The sequence below is a fragment of the Paramormyrops kingsleyae genome, chromosome 4 (assembly GCF_048594095.1).
Source record: "Paramormyrops kingsleyae isolate MSU_618 chromosome 4, PKINGS_0.4, whole genome shotgun sequence".
Classification (NCBI taxonomy): Eukaryota; Metazoa; Chordata; class Actinopteri; order Osteoglossiformes; family Mormyridae; genus Paramormyrops; species Paramormyrops kingsleyae.
The window spans coordinates 26,643,033-26,661,159 of NC_132800.1; the positions used below are offsets into that span (position 1 = coordinate 26,643,033).

General features: G+C 45.4%; 1 protein-coding gene across 2 annotated transcripts in view; it reads left to right on the forward strand.

Annotated features, from left to right (window-relative positions):
* Nucleotides 1-86: 86 nt before the first annotated feature.
* Nucleotides 87-18,127, forward strand: part of LOC111852539 (myomesin-1-like) — a 28,570-nt gene continuing 10,529 nt past the window's right edge. Inside the window, exons 1-20 of one of the 2 annotated variants that reach the window (XM_023828572.2) lie at nucleotides 87-160; nucleotides 1,777-1,958; nucleotides 5,334-5,471; nucleotides 5,749-5,929; nucleotides 6,412-6,569; nucleotides 7,209-7,301; nucleotides 7,450-7,538; nucleotides 8,061-8,096; nucleotides 8,736-8,897; nucleotides 10,318-10,479; nucleotides 11,473-11,614; nucleotides 11,895-12,094; nucleotides 12,346-12,402; nucleotides 12,701-12,825; nucleotides 12,970-13,153; nucleotides 13,242-13,416; nucleotides 13,702-13,823; nucleotides 17,158-17,354; nucleotides 17,509-17,635; nucleotides 17,899-18,083. In XM_023828572.2, the coding sequence (XP_023684340.2) occupies nucleotides 1,819-1,958; nucleotides 5,334-5,471; nucleotides 5,749-5,929; nucleotides 6,412-6,569; nucleotides 7,209-7,301; nucleotides 7,450-7,538; nucleotides 8,061-8,096; nucleotides 8,736-8,897; nucleotides 10,318-10,479; nucleotides 11,473-11,614; nucleotides 11,895-12,094; nucleotides 12,346-12,402; nucleotides 12,701-12,825; nucleotides 12,970-13,153; nucleotides 13,242-13,416; nucleotides 13,702-13,823; nucleotides 17,158-17,354; nucleotides 17,509-17,635; nucleotides 17,899-18,083 (2,673 nt within the window). In that variant the 5' untranslated portion in view covers nucleotides 87-160; nucleotides 1,777-1,818. The remainder of the gene's footprint in view (nucleotides 161-1,776; nucleotides 1,959-5,333; nucleotides 5,472-5,748; nucleotides 5,930-6,411; nucleotides 6,570-7,208; nucleotides 7,302-7,449; nucleotides 7,539-8,060; nucleotides 8,097-8,735; nucleotides 8,898-10,317; nucleotides 10,480-11,472; nucleotides 11,615-11,894; nucleotides 12,095-12,345; nucleotides 12,403-12,700; nucleotides 12,826-12,969; nucleotides 13,154-13,241; nucleotides 13,417-13,701; nucleotides 13,824-17,157; nucleotides 17,355-17,508; nucleotides 17,636-17,898; nucleotides 18,084-18,127) is intronic. The other variant, XM_023828575.2, reaches the window with a different exon arrangement.

Genomic DNA, 18,127 nt, shown 5'->3' on the forward strand with positions numbered 1-18,127 from the left:
CTCCCGCATTCTGCCGACTGGCCGTATTATTTTCGCCTGGCAGAGCGCAGCCCCCGGCCGCCGCTCCGCACCCCGATCCCCGATCCGATTTTAGTTCGCTTCACTATTTCTTTTTTGGGTTTTAAATTGGCTTATTTTTACTAATCGGTAGCGTGCTTTGGTAAGTAAAAGGCTCCCGCTTAAGCGCACTTACTCAATTAGAAATTACACTTGGTTATTTTCCCGTTGTAACTGTATTGAAATTAGACGATATGTTAATTAATGAATTAATACTTTCATTAATTGCATGTACATTGGAGCGATTAGGCTGCATATATAACGCTTAAACTTGTGCAGTATAATCTTTAACTGGATATGGCATGGAAGCCTCAATACATGAGCCATATAAAACTTTGTTAATTATATGCGTTTTCATTTCTCTTCCTGAACCGAATTTTCCCACATATTAGGTTATGAAAATTGTACAGCGAGACAGTTAATTAACCTGTGCATTTGGTTTTGTAAAGACACAAATAGGTGACGAAGACACTTCGCTGTTACACTAATAACAGGGCTTCATCATCATATATTATTGAGTGACAGCAAACATATTTCTACTAATTTTAATCGTGTAACTGCGACTTGAAATGCAAGCGTAGTTTACTTGACATTAATCTTTTAAACTCAGAAAAAAAATCTTTTTAAATATTTCCCGCACAAAGTTGTCGATTTTTGATGAGTTGTGGTTTGCTTGTTTTATTTGTCCATATTCAGTTAAGATTTTTAGAGTTCTTTTGTGACACAATAATCAGTGATACATCAGCAGAACATTTGTCTGATATAGGAACTGACCGAATTCAGGTTCATGCTTTTGATAAATTAGCTTAACCAATATCTGCAGTTAATTTTGGATTCTGTTAGAGCTTGAGAGGAATCTCCAAATTCCCCGAGTTTTCAAATCTCCATGCACAAATTTGTAGGTCATTGAAATCAATTGAAAATTGCATTTTTTTCCCTCACACAATGATCAATGATGGGATTATTAGGATAGCAAAGGTGTCCTCTGAGAAAATCTACATAAAGCGTGACCGTGAATCAGCCAGCCGGCCATTCCTCCGTACACTAGGGCAGCCATGTTGGTAAATCATTCTGTACAGTGGTCATTGTACAGTTGATTTTGCATATGCCTCAGGTGTCTAAAAGCATGGGCTTCACATGATTTTGAAGGAATCACATAAAATGGCATTAAGAATAACAATATTTGGAACAATTCAAAATGACAGATATTCAGTGCTGCTTTGGATGGAGAAATATTTGTCTAATATCATCAAGTCCGATTATTATGAATGGTTCCCAAAGGTCAAGCTATATATATTTCAAAATGTTTTTTTCACTCAAGAGATAATACAAAACTGTGGCCAATAAAAAAGTTCACTGTGGTGAAAGATTTTTTTTCTTGATTGGAATTCGGCTGCGACACACGTCAAACTATTAAGCAGACCTACAGTTTTATCAGTAGCATTGAAAACCAAAGTCAAATGTATACAAATAATATACTTCCATGGTCATTGTAGCTTATGACATTTTCTACTTTTACTAAACCTCTTAATGAATCACTAATAGCTGGAACTAACGCTAAAATACATTTTTAAAATAATCAGTTACTGTAAACCCTGCTACTGAAAGAATTGTAATAGCTATTAAATAATTTATAATTAATACGTTATTATTTAACTAACAGCTGAAATAAAGTGACTTCGTTAATAAATGCTGTCATTATTTTGAACCATGGCTAAGGACTGAAACGTGGAGTTCGGATCTCACTTGGAGCCATACAGGATGTCAGAATCCATGTCATCCCACCAGGATGTTCGGAAGCGCCATGAGCGCAGCACCACCTCGGTGTCGGCCGTTAGCAAGGTCCAGAAAACCAGCACACGTTCTACTAGTGTCCGCACCAGTAGGCGCAGCCACAAAGGGTAAGAAATGAAATGATAGTAGTCCGAGGATGGAACCATGGTGCACTTAGGCGGTAACTTGAGCTTGGCCGGACCTCTCCCAATGCTTTGCTGGATGATGGAAATATCTCAGAGCAGCATAAAGCAGTTTGGAGAAAAGACATACTCCTTCAAAACAGCTTCAAACATTTTGTTACTGTTCGAAATACCTTCGGGTAGTTAAGCAGTGTATTTATGGACAGCTGTTGTGTATATTACAAGTCTATAATACAAATGGCTCAACAGAAACAAGAAGCTGTACACATGGGGGAAGGGATTTTGCAAATGATGGGGAAAATGGGAGGCCAAGTTCAGCTGGTCAAAATGTTAAGTTCAGCATTGTGACATTTTTGTGAATAGGCGCATGCAAAAATTGTGAAATTGTGATGATCAATCGATAAGTAAACCTCAGCAACAGGATAATGCTGTAGTGAACTGGGATTGCATTAGAGCTTTTACTTTTTCTTTGTGATTTTGTTCTGTAGACCAGTTAGCAAAGATACTTCTATTAGTGATTAAAAAAATAACCACTAGAGAATGATTTGGCATGGATGTGTGCTGGATGTGAGGACTCCGTCATTTCAGTGCGGCAAGTTTTGTGTGTTACGTCCTGTCCGTCATGTCCGCCTGATTCTCCTGTCTCCTCCCTGACGTGGCCCTCATGAGCCACGCCTGACTCTCCTGTGTCCTCCCTGACGTGGCCCTCATGAGCCACGCCTGACCCTCCTGTGTCCTCCCTGACGTGGCCCTCATGAGCCACGCCTGACCCTCCTGTGTCCTCCCTGACGTGGCCCTCATGAGCCACGCCTGACCCTCCTGTGTCCTCCCTGACGTGGCCCTCATGAGCCACGCCTGACCCTCCTGTCTCCTCCCTGACGTGGCCCTCATGAGCCACGCCTGACCCTCCTGTGTCCTCCTTGACGTGGCCCTCATGAGCCACGCCTGACCCTCCTATCTCCTCCCTGAAGTGGCCCTCATGAGCCGCACCTGACCCTCCTGTGTCCTCCCTGACGTGGCCCTCATGAGCCATGCCTGACCCTCCTGTCTTCTCTCTGACGTGGCCCTCATGAGCCACGCCTGACCCTCCTATCTCCTCCCTGAAGTGGCCCTCATGAGCCGCGCCTGACCCTCCTGTGTCCTCCCTGACGTGGCCCTCATGAGCCATGCCTGACCCTCCTGTCTCCTCCCTGATGTGGCCCTCATGAGCCGCGCCTGTTGCTTGTTGCCCCTCATTAGTCTTTGTATTTAAGTACCTGTTTGTCTTGTCATCCCCAGTCTGGTCACTGATGTCGCGCCTCCTGTTCCCTGTGTCCTTCCCTGTACCAGTCTAACCCTTTTTGATCCCTCCCTTTGTTTGCTTTCCAGTCCTTGTTTAGTTAAGATTAATTAAAATACCTTTTGTTTCGCCAAAACACCTGGCTTTGAGTTCTTTGCAAGTCATGACATTGTGTAGTATTTTGCAGTAACTTTGATGTTGGAGGTCAGTTAACCAGCTGACCAGCTTTCAGCCCCATTATCTTAGCATTGCAAAAGTTAACATTTTCTACTCTGTTGATATTAACACCCTCAAAGTAGCATTATTCTTTGTGATTTACAAAAGTGAAAGCTTAGTAAAAAACTTTACAATTAAACATTTTAGTGATTAACTGTTAATGTAAAAAGGCATTTATCCATCTTGCTGACTTCCTATTTGCTGAGTTGTACAAGTAGCCCCTTAACTAACTAGCAGAAGGTCTCATCCTTAAATGTCTCTGAAATTTGAGGATGTAAAAAAAGTCTTCTGTGTGTGTGGGGATTGCTTATTCTTCTAACGTTCACCTGCTTCACTTCTGGAACATCTGGTTTTCTTTCACATGTTGTTTATGCAAACTCTTATTGATGACCTTACAGTGCATATGTTTGTGTGCATGTGTCCCTTGTCATGAATAGGTATCTCGTTCAGGGTGTACCCAGCTATGGGCTCTATGCTTTCTGGGATAGATTTCAGCAGACCTTACATTGTTATGGAAAAATGGATGGAGGATTCATTACATTTCATAAATGTTATTGTGACAGATGTAGTCCTGATTGGTTGCATTTAACAAAGAAATGAAAAATATGTTTCTGATTAGCCTGTGTGTCACTTTGGAAACCAGGAAGTAGTTGACTTGGGTTTTCACAAAAGGAGGTTGTATTTGAGAGAACAAAACATGTGAACAGACACTAACACTGTGACAAGCAACAGTGACTGATTTAGGGAAGCTGGCAAGAGCAGACACATATATAGACAGATAACAGGTAGTACACGAGGAGCAGGTGTGGACCATAATAATCGACTAATCTCAAGGGGTGAGAAACAGCTGGGGTAAATGCAAATGAGAGGGCACAGAATGGTTAGCAGCGACGTCTGCTGGCCGAACTGGAACAGACCAGGGCCGACAGAGACAGATCGGGACGCCGCGACCCTGAAAAACACAAGAAGTTACAGAGAATGAATGTTTCTGATTAGATACCCAGTTTATCAGTGAACTTCTTGAATGAAATTGACTATATTGTGTTCTGTCACATAGCTACTTGTTTTATTATTGGATGTTACTTGGGCTGTTAACTTACCAGCTGGTACATGTGTGCCTTTATGTTAATGAGAGATTAGCATAGGCAGTGCCCAGGTTACATAAGAACATAAGAAATTTACAAACGAGAGGAGGCCATTCGGCCCATCAAGGGGAGAACTCAACTAATAGCTTAGAGTTGTTAGAATCTTATCTAGCTCTGATTTAAAGGAACCCAAGGTTTTAGCTTCCGCTACACTAGCAGGAAGACTATTCCATACTCTAACTACACGCTGTGTAAAGAAGTGCTTCTTCAAATTCATATGAACAAGATCTGTTCAAGTCTGTCTTTGAGTCAAATTTGTAGGTAAGTCTGGAAAATAACATATTACATAATAATAATGATAATTATAAAGTAATAATAAAAGTAACTATATATGGTACTGTATTGTACCTCGAGTCGATAAACCGGTAAAGCCATGCAATGCTTTCACAAGCGACACAAAGTATTGCATATGATTGTTATTACGCGCCATTGTATTTAACCTGATTTTTAATACAATAGGCTTTATGGTGGTCCATCCGCAAGTACAAGTTTTTAATAAGATGGATGTTCTTTACTTGGGGACAGTCTGTATATGATCGATGCTGTGTGAATGATAGATTCTGTTGGTTTCTGTCCAAGATCAGGTAAGTCTGTCTGAAAACCAAGCTAGGTTGATTCCATATAGTTTTTAAAGGTCTTCAACTCAAATGTAGCTCCTACATTTGAAAAATCAGGTACCAAGCTGTAGGTTAATGACTTGTCTCTGTCTTGATGCTACAGCATTAAGACAACTGTACAGTCAGTCAAGGAACTTGACGAGGCCGACCTAAGCTTACTCTCCAAGTCAAAGAAAACCTACCTGGCAATGGACAAAGAGAATGAAATCATCGGCTATGTTGTACCGATCTTCAGAAGCAGGTATGTAATAAAATATCTGGAAGTGCTCTGGGAATATGTTTCGCTTGTAAACTGTGTAGGAATCCATGATGATTGTTGATGCTTATGTATGGAAGCGTTTCCACTGATAATAGTGGATCTAAACCTAATTTAGGGTTTGCCAGGCATAATGAGAATTATGATGGTAATGTTTATGAGGAGCGTTTGTGGTAATAGGATTGTATGTGTAGTCATTTCTACCTTTCTAGAAGAAGAATTTTGATAATGATGGTAGTAAGGAACCTAGTCTTGTCTACAGCCAAGGGTTCGCCAGAGAGCTTCTGGAGTCCCAGGAGGAGGAGAGGAAGGAGGAAAGCATTGGCTATGTGGCCCTAAGGAACCTTTTTACTCGGGAGACCACAGAAATGCAACGTGTGGAAAAGAAAACCAGGGAGACGACGTTGAGGGAATCTGCTGACCGTATTCATCTAGTGAGAAAGGTAAACGCTCCAGATGCCCAAATGCTGTGTTTGTAGGTCAATGAGTAGTGCATTTGACTACTAACATATAAAGGTCATGGGTTCAAATCCTGCGTATATCAGTAATTATAACCCTCCTCTCCACTGTCAGCTCTTGGGATGAAAGCATCAGTTGACCATGTAGCTTAACTTGTTTGGCCAAAACTATTTGCTGGACAGACAGTTTTGTATCGTTATCAGTTTCTACCATTTACTGGAACTGGTAGTAAGTACATCTACCTTTGGAATATGAACCTACAGCATTTTGTTTATCAATGTGTCAATGGTGAGGTGGAACAGTTCGAATTTTGATGTCCCTTTACTGTCAGGATCCATATTATTTATCAGTGAGAATCAAAGCTGCCTGTGTATGAAATTCTCTTAGTTCAGGTTTTCAGTACTGAATGGCAAAAGATATGGTTCCCCCTTTTGTCTCTATTGACAACCAAGTTTTTTCTCCTCAGATGCATGAGAGGGAGGAGTTCCAGAGGAAGATGAATGCAGACAGCCTGACACACCCCCCAGAGTTTATAGTGAAGCCACGTTCCCACACGGTCTGGGAGAAGCAGACAGTCACTCTGCACTGCACTGCTGCTGGCTGGCCAAAGCCACGGGTTGCCTGGTAGGTCTGCGTAGTCCATCATACCGTTGTAGTGTGGTCTGTATGTGTGTGGAGGGGCGGTCATGGTCTGATTGATGGGGTCTGGGAGAAGCAGACAGTCACTCTGCACTGCACCGTCGCTGGCTGGCCAAAGTCACGGGTTGCCTGGTAGGTCTGCGTGGGTCGTCATGCCGGTGCGGGCTGGTCTGTAGGTGTGTGGAGGGGCGGTCATGGTCTGATTGATGGGGTCTGGGCGAAGCAGACAGTCACTCTGCATTGCACCGTCACTGGCTGGCGAAAGCCATGGATTGCCTGGTAGGTCTGCGTGGTCCATCATACCGGTGCAGTGTGGTCTGTATGTGTGTGGAGGGGCAGTCATGCTCTGATTGATGGAGTCTGGGAGAAGCAGATAGTCACTCTGCACTGCACCGTCACTGGCTGGCCAAAGCCACTGGTTGCCTGGTAGGTCTGTGTGGGTTGTCATGCCGGTGCGAGCTGGTCTGTATGTGTGTGGAGGGGCGGTCATGGTCTGATTGATGGGGTCTGGTCATATCATACAAGTTTCAACGTGGTATGAGGTACGATGCTGCGTATATGTTCACCTTGTCCAGGTTCCTCCTCTTCCTGTTGCCATGGGTAACATTTCCTGTTCCCCTTCAGGTACAAGAACAACGTATGGATCGATGCCAAGGCATATCCTGACAAGTATACAGTTGAGAGCAACTACAACATGCACTCACTGGAGATCAAAAGGTATGTAGGTCATCGCAAAACCAAAACAAGGACTTACCTGACCTTGATGGATAATGCAATAATAAAGAAGAAACTGTTAGGAGAAGTAACACTGACAGGAAATTGAATATGGAGCTGACAGGAAGTGTGTGCCTCCTTCCTGTTCCAGCTGCACCTTTGAGGACACAGCTCAGTACCGCATCTCAGCGATGAACGTGAAAGGAGAGAGCTCCGCCATCTCCACCGTGGTGGTGAAAAGTAGGGTATTGCCTTCCCAAAATCTCTCTTGCTTGTAGTGTTATTGATCCCCTTGGTCTGGGTGGAACATGACTAAGATATGCTGCACATTCCTGGCTAAGAACGGGAGTCTAGGCCTCTAACCTCCATGGTTATTTAAAACCAAGCTGTTACTTTTGTTTCAAAGCTATTCATGCCTGGGCACCATGAACCAAGCGCTGGTTTGTGCTTCATATTTATCTTGATATATATGCATGTATTTCTCATATTTTTACCTTTTGAGATTCTATTTCTCTATGGAATCTTTTAGGATGAGCTTCAATATTTAGTATTTTCATGTTTGTCAATGACTTATTAAAAAGGTTATAAGCAAAACTCCAGCTAAACTCAAATGACAATAGGATTATTTATACTGGTAATAGAATTAGTACATTTAAGGTATAGCTAAAGAAACTATGTGATCGCACATGTGTCTGTTTTAACTTTAGATCATCTGTTTTATTTGTTTTATTTGTGCATATCTCCTTTATTTTTTACATACAGGATTCCAAGAGGGCGAGGACCTTGCTCGAAAGCCTCGTGAGTTACAGAATCACGTTTTTCTTTGTACACATCATCAGAATTGGCATGAGAATGAGTGTGATTTCCCATATGCTCTACTGACAGTAGTTTGTTAGTTTATTTGCATGTGTCTGTGCTCTAATGATTTGAAAAGTCTCTCTGGGGGGGAGAGTAGAATAAATACATACATAGTATTTATGCATATAGGGGGAGGTATAGATTTGTCACATCAGTGAATGCTGTAGATACAGACTAGCACTATCAATCACATCAATGAATGATGGAGATACAGTCATGCAGCATCAATCACATCAATGAATGATGGAGATACAGACCTGTACCATTAATCACTGTACTGTTCTCACTACATGTTTTATACTACTAGTATATTAACGTAGAGAGAACAGTACAGTAAAAAGCCATTGCTTTCGAATGCGCTGGAAAAGTTTAAGATAAAGACAAAAACTTTCTAACAAACACACGTGTGCTGCACTTCAATCCACGTTACTTAAGGGCTAAGCTCATGTATCCCAGAATGCATTGCACATCTAAAAACTCTTTACTTCAAAAGATACAGTCCAGCACCATCACATCAGTGAATTATTGAGGTAAAGATCAGCACATCTTCATGGCTTAAATTCTGTTATTGCTCTTCAGATGGTTTCTGTCCTGAATATGGAGTGACCTTCCGCACTCACATCACAGACAAGTTCTCCGTATCTTTCGGCCGTGAGGGAGAGACCCTCAGTGTCGGCTGTACCGTGATCATCTTCCCACAGGTGAAGCGGTACCAGCCTGACATCCTTTGGTACCGCAATGGTGAGTAGCCAGTTGTCTGTGTGTTTTTCTGTGAGGATCTACATACTGTGCACAAGTGTTAATGTAAGACTGTATGCATGTATTTTTGTGTGTGCATTTCATATTGTCTGCCTGAATAGGTGTATGCGTATAGATCTAGGTTTCTGTGTCACTGCTTTTGTTCTATTTGCACAGTAGGTCTGCTTGATAGTCCCTCTTGACCTCCATTTGACCCCTGTTTCACCAGTAGGCTGTCTTGACAGTCCCTCTTGACCTCCATTTGACCCTGTTTTACCAGTAGGCGGTCTTGACAGTCCCTCTTGACCTCCATTTGACCCCTGTTTCACCAATAGGCTGTCTTGACAGTCCCTCTTGACCTCCATTTGTCCCCTGTTTCACCAATAGGCTGTCTTGACAGTCCCTCTTGACCTCCATTTGACCCCTGTTTCACCAATAGGCTGTCTTGACAGTCCCTCTTGACCTCCATTTGACCCCTGTTTCACCAGTAGGCTGTCTTGACAGTCCCTCTTGACCTCCATTTGACCCCTGTTTCACCAGTAGGCTGTCTTGACAGTCCCTCTTGACCTCCATTTGACCCCTGTTTCACCAGTAGGCTGTCTTGACAGTCCCTCTTGACCTCCATTTGACCCCTGTTTTGCCAGTAGGCTGTCTTGACAGTCCCTCTTGACCTCCATTTGACCTTTGTTTTGCCAGTAGGCGGTCTTGACAGTCTCTCTTGACCTCCATTTGACCCCTGTAATGCCATTAGGCCTGTTTGACAGTCCCTCATGACCTTCATTTGACCCCTGTGTTGCCAGTAGGCCTGTTTGACAGTCCCTCATGACCTCCATTTGACCCCTGTGTTGCCAGTAGGCCTGTTTGACAGTCCCTCTTGACCTCCATTTGACCCCTGTTTCACCAGTAGGCTGTCTTGACAGTCCCTCTTGACCTCCATTTGACCCCTGTTTTGCCAGTAGGCTGTCTTGACAGTCCCTCTTGACCTCCATTTGACCTTTGTTTTGCCAGTAGGCGGTCTTGACAGTCTCTCTTGACCTCCATTTGACCCCTGTAATGCCATTAGGCCTGTTTGACAGTCCCTCATGACCTTCATTTGACCCCTGTGTTGCCAGTAGGCCTGTTTGACAGTCCCTCATGACCTCCATTTGACCCCTGTGTTGCCAGTAGGCCTGTTTGACAGTCCCTCATGACCTCCATTTGACCCCTGTGTTGCCAGTAGGCCTGCTTGACAGTCCCTCGTGACCTCCATTTGACCCCTGTGTTGCCAGTAGGCCTGTTTGACAGTCCCTCGTGACCTCCATTTGACCCCTGTGTTGCCAGTAGGCCTGTTTGACAGTCCCTCGTGACCTCCATTTGACCCCTGTGTTGCCAGTAGGCCTGTTTGACAGTCCCTCATGATCTCCATTTGACCCCTGTGTTGCAGCCACACTACTGCAGCCCTCGCGTTGGGTGCAGATGCACTGGAGTGGAGATCGTGCCATGCTGACTTTCAAACACCTCAACAAGGAGGACGAGGGCCTCTATACACTGCGCATCAACACAAAGTCCGGCTTTGACTCCTACTCTGCCTACGTGTTCGTAAGAGGTGAGAGCCACACCCGCCCCAGCCCCACCCAGGGTGGATGGAGGGGATAGTAGGTCAGCCAGTGGCTTGTGGAGATGTGGAAAAAGGAGGAACTTTTGGGACTTTGTGTGTGTGGGGGGGTGTGCCTCTAACATGTCTCTTATTAAGTTTCCCACTACACTACTCTCTCTCTCTCTCTCTCTCTATATATATATATATATATATATATATATATATATATTTTTTTTTTTCAATGTCCATGGCCCATTGCCAGACATCCACAGGCAGCTGTAGCCTTTTGAGTCATGGTAAAGAGGCATTATTGTCATGGAGACAGGCAGTGTAGAAATACAGCGGTATCTATGGTAGGAGGCATGGCTAAAGTCACAGGCTGGAATACGAACATTCACACCTGTCTGGTTTCCTGTTTGAAAAGGACCCTAGAATTTGTAGTTCTGGTTATAGGTGGGCAGGGTATCAGAGGCTGTGTACTGTAACAGACTGGGCGAGAATTAGAACTGGTGTATTTTTGTGTAGATTATGTTTATATTACATTGTGGGGATCGAATGTTCCCTACAATATAAGAAAAACCTGTTATTTTAACATTGCGGAGACCATTTTTCAGGTCCCCACAAAGATCTGTGAATGCAATCAACTAAACTAAAAATGGCGAAAGTCTCCTATTTTGTTTGTTTACTTATGGTTAAGGTCAGGGCTGGGTAGGGGTTAAGGTCATCATGTTGGGATTAGAGTTTTTCCTATAGAAATGAATGTAGAGTTCCCACAAAGATATAATTACAAACCTGTGTGTGTGTGTGTGCGTGCGTGTCAATCATTAAAAAATATTTCTGTAAGTTCCCAAAAAAGCTTAGTTGTTTAGAGGAACATGAAGTGCCATAATTATTGATTTCTTATTGTTGAGTTGGGTTAGGAAAAATTAGCTGCACTGAAGTTTAAGTTATTGTGAAGTTAGCACATAAGTTAGGTATGTTCCTTGCCGTGTGTGTAACCAGACGCCGATGTGGAAGTGGAAGGAGCCCCTGTGGCTCCTCTGGACGTGCGCTGTCAGGATGCCAACAAAGACTATGTGGTGGTCACCTGGAAGCAGCCTGCAGTGGAAGGAAGCAGCTCCATCCTGGGATACTATGTTGACAGGTAAGGTCTCTGACCTCTTTTTGGGTTAGTAGGTGGACAGGTGAGATATGTCATCCTTTTGGAATACTATGTGGACAGGTGAGCTCTCTGTGGTCCACTTGGCATACTGTGGGGATGGTCAAGCTCTTTGGTATCCATATTTGGTGTCCATATTAGAGTTGTTTGAAAGGTGGTCAAGGTATTTCCATCAGTATCTCTACGTTCATACAGTGATGTGGGTTTTCTGATTCCGATGAAGTTTGAAGACCATGTCATATTGATAGAGGTGTTTTATTGGCAGGTGTGAGGTGGGAACTGACCGTTGGGTCCAATGCAATGACACGCCAGTGAAATTTGCCCGCTTCCCGGTCACGGGTCTGGTGGAGGGGCGCTCCTACGTGTTCCGTGTCCGGGCCATCAACTACGCCGGGGTCAGCCATCCGTCCCGCATCTCCGATCCGGTGGTCGCCATGGCACCCGCCGACCGCGCCTACCTACGCAGTGAGCATTGCCACCTAGTCCACCTGGCTTTGTTGATTTTCCACTGTAGAAAATATGCCAGGAAGACAAAGAGAGCAATTCAGATATAGTGTCCTACTGGAAGGGACAACAGCCAGACCCTGTCTGGGACTTAAACTCACAACCATTTAGCCATAAGTTGAGTTCTTTACTCAGTATATCACCTGCAGCCACATCAATCTCTGGCCATAGGGGACTAAAACACTTTCTGGTTTTGTGTTACCATCCCTCAGGTCACCCATCTGCCCCATGGACGGCGCACATCATCGTCACAGAGGAGGAGCCAACGGGTAGGGTATAAAGCCAGATGAACACATATATAGATGCAAAAATGGAGACTTAGAAATAATAAATGTTGCATAAGCACAGTATATGTATCAAATATAAACAATACTTAACTGAGTCAAATACTAGTACCAACTAGGTAAATGCAGAACTAGGTATGCAGACAAGGCATTGTGTTGCATTGAACTAAGTTCACCCAGGTTCATTGAATGAATGATGAAACTCCAGGGCAAAGCCAGCTTGAGTGGCGGTGGGGGGGTATCATCGGAGGTTGCCATGGAGATAAACACGTTATTCTTACAGTGGGAGAGGTTCCAGGCCAACCGAGTGACCTGGCAGTCATCGAGGCGACCAAGAGCTATGTGGTGCTGGCCTGGAAACCCCCGTTCCAGAGGGGTCATGAGGGGGTCATGTACTATGTGGAGAAGGTGAGTAGGATGGGGCTCATACATACAGGGAACATATGTCAGCCATGACTAGCTTCTATGAGAAGCCAGCCTTACACTGCAGTGTTGGGTTGCAGTGTGTGTCTGTATTGTGAGCTACAGTGTGAGTGGCCACTCTCACTGCAGTGCGTGGTGGGCACAGACACTTGGCAGAGGGTCAACGCTGGCATGCCTGTGAAGTCTCCACGCTTCGCCCTGTTTGATCTGGCTGAGGGCAAGACTTACAGCTTCAGGGTGCGGTGCTGCAACTCGGCTGGGGTGGGGGAGTCTTCGGAAGCCACCGAACCCACCGCTGTCGGGGACAAGCTGGGTGAGGGTTCACGTACCCGCTGCACCATTTGGGCCATGACTGTACCAGCTGTATGAGAGATGTTAGCCGTATCTTATATGCCCTGCAGATCTCCCTCCTGCTCCAGGCCGTGTGGTGGCCAGCAGGAACACCGATACCTCTGTGGTGGTGTCCTGGGAGCCGTCCCAGAATGCCATGCAGCTGGTGGGCTACTACATCGAGGTCAGCGTCGTGGGTAGTGGCGTGTGGACTCCCTGCAATAACAAGCCGGTGAAGTGCACCAGGTACCGGGGACTGGCATTTCTCCTTCCGCCCTCAGAACATTTTTGTAAACTCCCACAAGCTTTTATGGGAGACCATGGGGCAAGTATCTAGGACTGGAACTTTGGGTTTGGATGTTATGGGGAGTCCATGGGGGCAGGTATCTGGGTTTGGCATTTTTGGGGTGGATATTATCATCTGGCAGGTAGCTAAGGACCTACGATAGAATTCACAATAGGTGCAGTGTCTAGTATTCTGTCTCCTTCCCAGAATTCTGACCACTTGTATCTCCTGCCTTTGCTGTCCAGGTTCGTGTGTCATGGCCTCAACACAGGGGACCAGTGCGTATTCCGGGTGAAAGCCGTCAATGCCGCCGGGTACAGTTGTCACTCGCCTGAGTCGGAGAAGGTGGATGTGAAGGCTGCCATCGGTGAGCAGAATGACACCAGGTTCTCTTGACAGTGATCATGAGAGGTAGACGAAGATACTGTACAGGGGCATTATGTATGAGCGGTGATCATGAGAGGTAGACGAAGATACTGTACAGGGGCATTATGTATGAGCGGTGATCATGAGAGGTAGACGAAGATACTGTACAGGGGCATTATGTATGAGCGGTGATCATGAGAGGTAGACGAAGATACTGTACAGGGGCATTATGTATGAGCGGTGATCATGAGAGGTAGACGAAGATACTGTACAGGGGCATTATGTATGAGCGGTGATCATGAGAGGTAGACGAAGATACTGTACAGGGGCATTATGTATGAGCGGTGATCATGAGAGGTAGACGAAGATACTGTACAGGGGCATTATGTATGAGCGGTGATCATGAGAGGTAGACGAAGATACTGTACAGGGGCATTATGTATGAGCGGTGATCATGAGAGGTAGACGAAGATACTGTACAGGGGCATTATATATGAGCGGTGATCATGAGAGGTAGACGAAGATACTGTACAGGGGCGTTATGTATGAGCGGTGATCATGAGAGGTAGACGAAGATACTGTACAGGGGCGTTATGTATGAGCGGTGATCATGAGAGGTAGACGAAGATACTGTAGAGGGGCGTTATGTATGAGCGGTGATCATGAGAGGTAGACGAAGATACTGTACAGGGGCGTTATGTATGAGCGGTGATCATGAGAGGTAGACGAAGATACTGTACAGGGGCGTTATGTATGAGCGGTGATCATGAGAGGTAGACGAAGATACTGTACAGGGGCGTTATGTATGAGCGGTGATCATGAGAGGTAGACGAAGATACTGTACAGGGGCATTATGTATGAGTGGTGATCATGAGAGGTGATGTAGCACTTCTTTCAGAATGTCTTGGGTTTTCTTTAAGTGCCTTTGAATTTACCACCCATTTCCATCATTGCTTTAAACTCACTCCCACGCTGTCCCATTTTGTCTATCATCGGATTCCGTTTCCCGTTCCCAAATCATGTCCTCCGCCTGGTGCCCCGCCCTTTACTCTCTCACAGCCAATCCTGACAACCAGTGCTTAAACTACACTCCTTTCACCACATTCACACCCTCTGGCTATAAGTCACAGTGGTATGGCGTCGATGTGGACCTCACCATAGTCACCGAGCCACTAGCCCTGCTTCCACTTCACCTTGCTCTGCGTTGATTTCTTTACTCACCCGTCTCACCTGTCATTAACCCCAATACTAGCTGCCATGGCACTTCTGACAGGTCTTTGGGGTGAGAGGTCAACACAGACAGCATTTCTGAGGCTAGTTAGTTGTTTTTTTGAAGGACTACATTAAGTAATGGAATCTTACATGAAAAGCATATGTAACATTCTGAACCAGATTAATGAATGTTGGGCATTGATTTTCGGGGAATTATGATGTATGAGGTGTCTCATATCACTGACGCTATACCCTCTTGCTTGAATGGCTCTGCATGAATTCTGCCTGTCTCTCTTGAACACTAATCTCCACTGCATGTCACCTGCCTGACGTCTGTAAGACACAATCCCATTATTACTTTTCACCTCTTCAGTTCCCATAGTGAGGAGAATATTAAGTCATTTTTTCCATTGTACCCATTTTAACTTTTTTTGGTTTGAATGAATTACTGTTTGTAAACTTTCAAATGTCTGTTAAATCCTCTAGGGGGCGCCATAAGCCAATGGGGTTATACACAGCCTTATGAAAGGGGTGCGGCTTATGAAAGGGGTGCAACCCCTCTCACCTGGATGCCCCTCCCTCCCCCATTAGGTTTTTTTTGTGGGACACCATGGTGAGAGGTGAGAAATGCAAAGGAGGGATCTGCAGGTGAGGAGACCCTGGAAGCTAACTGGCTTCGTCACACCTCAGAAATCTGTTCCCTGTCTCATCTCTCTGAGAATTTTCAGTTTTTTCTAAAAACCTTCATTCCTCGCAGACTGTCCTCTTCCATTTCGTGGTCTCAATTTTACAATATCCAGTGCCACAAACCAGGGCATTGCCAGTATGATCCAGTGTGAACCAATGGGATTTCACAGTCAGTGGGTCTGCAGGTGACGTATGTCCTGGGGGCGTCCCCATCTGTTCTTTGTACCTTGACATCCCAATAAGTAGAAACTGTGGGAGGCCAGTGATGGTTCTCAGTGATTGAATGGAGCCAGAGAAGAAATCTGATGGTAATGAGGTCAGAAAAGCAGTGGTACATAGGATCTATAAATCATTTTAAACCAAAAACACACTCATTTCAAAACTGACATCTTTCCCTGCAGATCTCAGGATTTGTGCAAAATCGCAGTCAAAAACATGATTAACCAAATTACTGCTGCATTTCTGGGGCCCCTGACAAAATAACACCTTGGGCCCCCTTGCCGAACACCCCCTCCCCCCCAGTCCAGGGCCCAGGAAAACATACTCCCCCCAGTGATGGCCCTGACTGCTGCTGATACGCAGAAATATTAGGTCGAACTGAAACATGAGGACATTTCTTTGTTGCTTATGGAGTGAAAACGGCATGATGTTATGACACTTTTATTGTTTGTTAATGTGGCTGTTCGGTACTTGCATGTGGTTGAGCTGGGTAGGAGAAATACTGCCCCCTGGAGGCTCCCTGACATTACATCCTTAGTGTACACATGGTGGCTGATTCCTTTTCCAGACACTGGTTTGACAATGCAAGAGGCTGTAGAACACCTGACAGATAGAAGGCACCCAAAAACAGAGATGGGAATGACTCACTTTTGCGTCACACTCTGTAAGAAGAGTAGCACACGTTAGACCACGGGTGTCAAACTCGTGCCAATTACCACACAGCTCTTGAGCTGAATCATTTGTGGTAGAACAGGGAAAGAACTAAGCTACACTGGGCTCCGGCCCCCCAGGACTGCAGTTTGACACCCCTGTGTTAGACTATGTGCTCTGGTGAACCAGGACCCAACAGTGAGGGACACTTTTGGTCCAAACAGACATGCAAGTGAGGCTCAGAGACCTTAGAGTCATCCATCATGGTCAGCCAGCAGCCCTGGAGCTGTTGGGGTTAAGGTGCTCCTGACAGGGGTGCAGATCTCTACCCTCCTGAGCTAGACACTGTCCCCCTGTGGGTATTTAAGAGTCATGATGTGCTCCCACATGTACTCATCAGTTCACAGACCTTTCTCTTTTGTTTTGACTACCAAACTCCAAAACAACATTTGTTCCATTAGCAGTATTTTTCTAATGTAATGACATGGATCATGTGTCTGCCTTAGTGACATGAGCTGTCTCATGGGACTCCCGCGGTACGATGACCTAAGTGTCTGTCATCACAGCGACCCCTAGCCCGCCCCAGAGGCTCAGGGTGGTGGAAACGGTTCGGGATACCATGCTGCTGGACTGGGAGGAACCCAAGCTTAACGGTGGGGCAGAGGTCACCGGCTACTTTGTGGATATGCGCAAGGTCACAGCGGGCGTGCCTGGGAGTTGGCACGAGGTCAACACCAAGGCTATCAACGCCAGGTCCTACAAGGTACGCCCTACACATTTCTCGGATTCTGCTAGGTGCAATCTGAAAAGTGTTCTTCAAGACTCAACACTGGGGGCCCATTCCCGTTCCAGTTCCCCCTCCAGCCATCTGCTACAGCTCTTGGTAATATTACTTCCTGTCTGTGTTCCCCTTCCAGGTAGAGAACCTGAAGGAGAACATGCAGTATCAGTTCCAGGTGCGAGCAGTGAACATGGCAGGTCTGAGCAAGGCCTCAGTGCCTAACGTTGCAGTTGAATGTAAGGAATACACCATCACTGTGCCAGGTGGGTTTCCATTTATGCTACCAAAACCCAGGACCTATCCACCCTTTGTGCATTATATGATTACATCAGATATAATCCAACCGTTTCCTGTTCAGAAACGTAGATGTTGCTACAGCTATCAGTAATACTGAATCCAATTCTACCATTGACTGCTTGGTGTGGCTAGGCAATATGATAACCACTAGTTGTGCTGTTAGCCACTAGTTGGTTTAGGCGTCTTACGTTTGGGGTTGTGTAGAAAAGCTGCCCAACACTGTCCCCAGGACCTCCTATTGGTCTCCATGTAACTGAGGTGCGGAAGAATTCCCTGGTGCTTCTGTGGGAGCCACCAAAGTTCACGGGTCGCAGTGGCATCACTGGATACTATGTGGACATGAAAGAGGCGGGAGCTGGCGACGGTGCTTGGAGGGGCATCAACGGGAAGGCCACCACAAGCAGATACCTGCAGGTATGGCAGAGGTGGGCTCTGGCGGTACCCTGGGGCTGACATTT